Genomic DNA, 3,069 nt, shown 5'->3' with positions numbered 1-3,069 from the left:
GAGAGCGACGCGCGCCCGGAGCGACAATCGCCCGGAGGGACGATCGCCCGGAGCGACGATCGCCCGGAGCGACGCGCGCCCGGAGCGACGATCGCCCGGAGCGACGATCGCCCAGAGCGACGCGCGCCCGGAGCGACGCGCGCCCGGAGCGACGCGCGCGGCCCGGCGGCGGGGCGACGCGTCGCGCCCGCAGGTCGGCGCCGACTACCTGCGCTGCGACGTCTTCGTCGCGCCCGACGGCGACGTGAGCCTCAACGAGATCAGCCTGAGCTCCTACTGGGGCAACACGCTCTCCGACGCCTGGCAGACGCGCTTCCTCGACCTCTGGATCGACGGGTACGGCGCCCCGCCGAACGACGACGACGAGCTGCTCGCGCCGAACGAGGGCGGCGCGGCCTTCGAGACGACGTTCACGGGGCCGCTGCCCTCGCCGACCTACCTCGTCCGCCAGGGCAGCACGACGCTCCTCGGCGGAAAGCTCCCCGTGAAGACGAGCGACCTCGAGGGCGAACCGCGCGGCGGGGCGTTTCTAACCTGGCCTTAGACCCGGTGTTTTCTTTTAACCTGGCCTTAGACCGCGGGCGTCGCGGCGGGCTCCGCCGCGGGCTCGCGCTCGACGACGACGGGCCCCTCGCCCTTGCGCCAGTCGGCGACGGCCGCCGCGAAGGCCGCGCGCTCCGCCTCCGCGTCGGCGTCGCGCCGCTCCCGCGCGGACGCGAGCGCCGCGTTCGCGTAGCGCTCGCCGCCGTGCGCCGCGACGACCGCGTCGAGCGCGGCCTGGAGCCGCGGCGCGGCCCCGCCCGCGGCGTTGTCGACGCCGACGGCGCCGCCGAGCCGCGGCAGCCAGACGTCGCGGAGCGCCGCGGGCGCCGCGTCGGACGCGAGCGTGGCGTCGAGGCCCGCCGCGTCCGCGTCGCCGCAGTGCGTGAAGACGAGGAGCGTCCGCGCGAGCGCCGCGGCGCCGACGTTCGCCGCGAAGGCGTCCAGCGCCCGCTCGTGCTCGGGCTTGAAGCGGCCCCACTTGACGACCTATGTTTGAAGGGTGGTCTTTCTACGAGAAAACACGCGATCTCTCGACGAACGAGCGGTGTCCCGCGGGAACCGTCGCTCTCGACGAACTCCCGCGGGAACGATCTTTCGACGAGGAAACGCCCTCTCCGCCGGAAGTCTCGCGCCGGACGAACACGCGGCACTCCCGCGGGAACCGTCTCTCTCGACGAAACCGAGCACTCCCGCGGCGGATTTTCGGCGCGGCTCCGCGCGAAGAGGAACGCGTCGACGCCGTCCGGGCAGTCGTCCGCGAAGAGCGAGAAGCGCCGCAGCACCTCGAGCTGGGGCAGGCACGTGTCCTCGAGGCCGATGGTGTCTATGACGCGCCAGAAGGCGCCGCCGTGGCGGTAGTCGGCGACGGCGTGGGCCCGCGTCTCGCTCCGCAGGCCCCCGGACGTCGCAAAGGCGGCCCGGCCGCAGACGCTGTTGCCCGTCGAGCTCTTGCCGTCGCCCGTGACGCCCGCGAGGACCACCGTTCTGCGCTCGACGGCGCCGTCCACGGCTAGGGCCTCCATCAGTTTGGCCAGGGCTGCCATATCGCACCGGTCGAGCTGCAACGCGAGTTCAAGGTGACTGATCGTGCCGCTTCCACGCCTCACGCCTCGACCGCCGCCTCGGAGAGCCAGCTCACGCGCCTCACGCCGCTGCCTCGGAGAGCCAGCCTACGTCGTCGACCACACCGCCGCCTCACAGCCGATGCGCCTGCTCGCGTTCCTCCTCGCGAGTTCGAGCGCCTTCCTCCGCCCCGCCGCCCGCCGCGCGTCGACCGCGCGCGCCGTCGCGACCATGCCGCTGACGGATCCGAAGACGCGCGTGGGCGACTACGACGGGCGCCTCGCCCAGTACCTCGTGGACCTCCACGACAACAAGGCGACCTTCGACTTCTGCGGAGGCATGCTGTTTCAGCTCGTGCTCTCCGACGCGCTCCGGTCGCGGCTCCTCGAGGCCGCCGAGCAGCCCGAGGCCGAGCAGCCCGAGGTGTACGACGCGGCGACGAACCGCATGGCCAAGATGCCCGGCTACGCGAAAAACGCCGACGCCGACAACGTGCGCCTCTTCCACGGCCGCGAGGTCCGCAACGTGCCGACGGCCGCGGGAGGCATGAACTTCGTCCTCCACCTGAGCCTCGCGAACGGCGAGGACGCCGAGGGCTGGTCCAAGGAGGAGATCGCCGGCTACGACGGCTGGGGCCACGACGGGGGACGCGTCTGGCGCCAGGGCCCGACCCTCGAGGCCGAGGGCTTCGACGGCTTCCGCGCCAAGTTCGGCCCGAAGGCCTTCACGCTCCACCACCGCTTCTACTGGCACCTCGACCGCACGAACCAGCTCTGGCTGTCGGCCGAGGACGGCTGCGAGGGCCGCCTGTTCGGGGTGAACTAAAGAGTTCTCTCGTAAGAGTCCTCTCGTGAGTGGCCGTACTCGTGTCCGCGGATAGAGTCCCGCCAGCCTGAGGCTCGTGCTGAGCGTCCCACCGAGCGACCGCACATGGTTACACTCGTGTTACACGGGACAGGCACGGTTGGGCGTACCGCAGAAGTGTTATTGTTATTATTATCATGGGTGCTTTAACGTGGGACTTGGGCGGCCGCCCGTGTGCGTCGAAGAAAGTACGCCTTCGTAGGTGCGAGCGCACCCACGTGCGGGCCTAAGCGAGCGACGGGACGGGTGCTACGAATTGCCCCGCCGACGGACGCCTGGACGACCGAACTCTCTCAAATCTCTCTCTCTCTCTCAAATCTCTTGAGAGAGAGAGAGATCTCAATTTTTTTGGCGGGGCGGCATACGACAGCAATCAGCCGATTTAGGCGCGTCGCTTATCAACTCTCGTGCGCCCCTGCGTCCCCAAATACCCGGGAAAATTCGCCGGGGAGACCGCCTACGGCCCGCCGAAGACCCCCTCTTCGCGCCCCCGCGAAGAAAAACGGGGCGGATCGACCCGGAAACCGAAGAGCGCGGGGGGAACGTCGCCGAACCGAAAGTCGATCGCGCCGCCCGGGAGGCCGTCCCCGCCGACCCCCC

General features: G+C 70.6%; 1 protein-coding gene across 1 annotated transcript in view; it reads left to right on the top strand.

Moving 5' to 3' along the window:
* AURANDRAFT_70919 (hypothetical protein) overlaps positions 1–3,069 on the top strand; it is a gene marked incomplete at both ends in the record, with an annotated part of 5,818 nt that overhangs the window by 1,247 nt on the left and 1,502 nt on the right. The window contains 2 exons of the mRNA XM_009035664.1: positions 194–484; positions 1,744–2,421. Of these exons, the coding sequence (XP_009033912.1) occupies positions 194–484; positions 1,744–2,421 (969 nt within the window). The remainder of the gene's footprint in view (positions 1–193; positions 485–1,743; positions 2,422–3,069) is intronic.

The sequence above is a fragment of the Aureococcus anophagefferens genome (assembly GCF_000186865.1).
Source record: "Aureococcus anophagefferens unplaced genomic scaffold AURANscaffold_3, whole genome shotgun sequence".
Lineage (NCBI taxonomy): Eukaryota > Pelagophyceae > Pelagomonadales > Pelagomonadaceae > Aureococcus > Aureococcus anophagefferens.
This window is presented reverse-complemented; position numbering and strand designations above follow the sequence as displayed.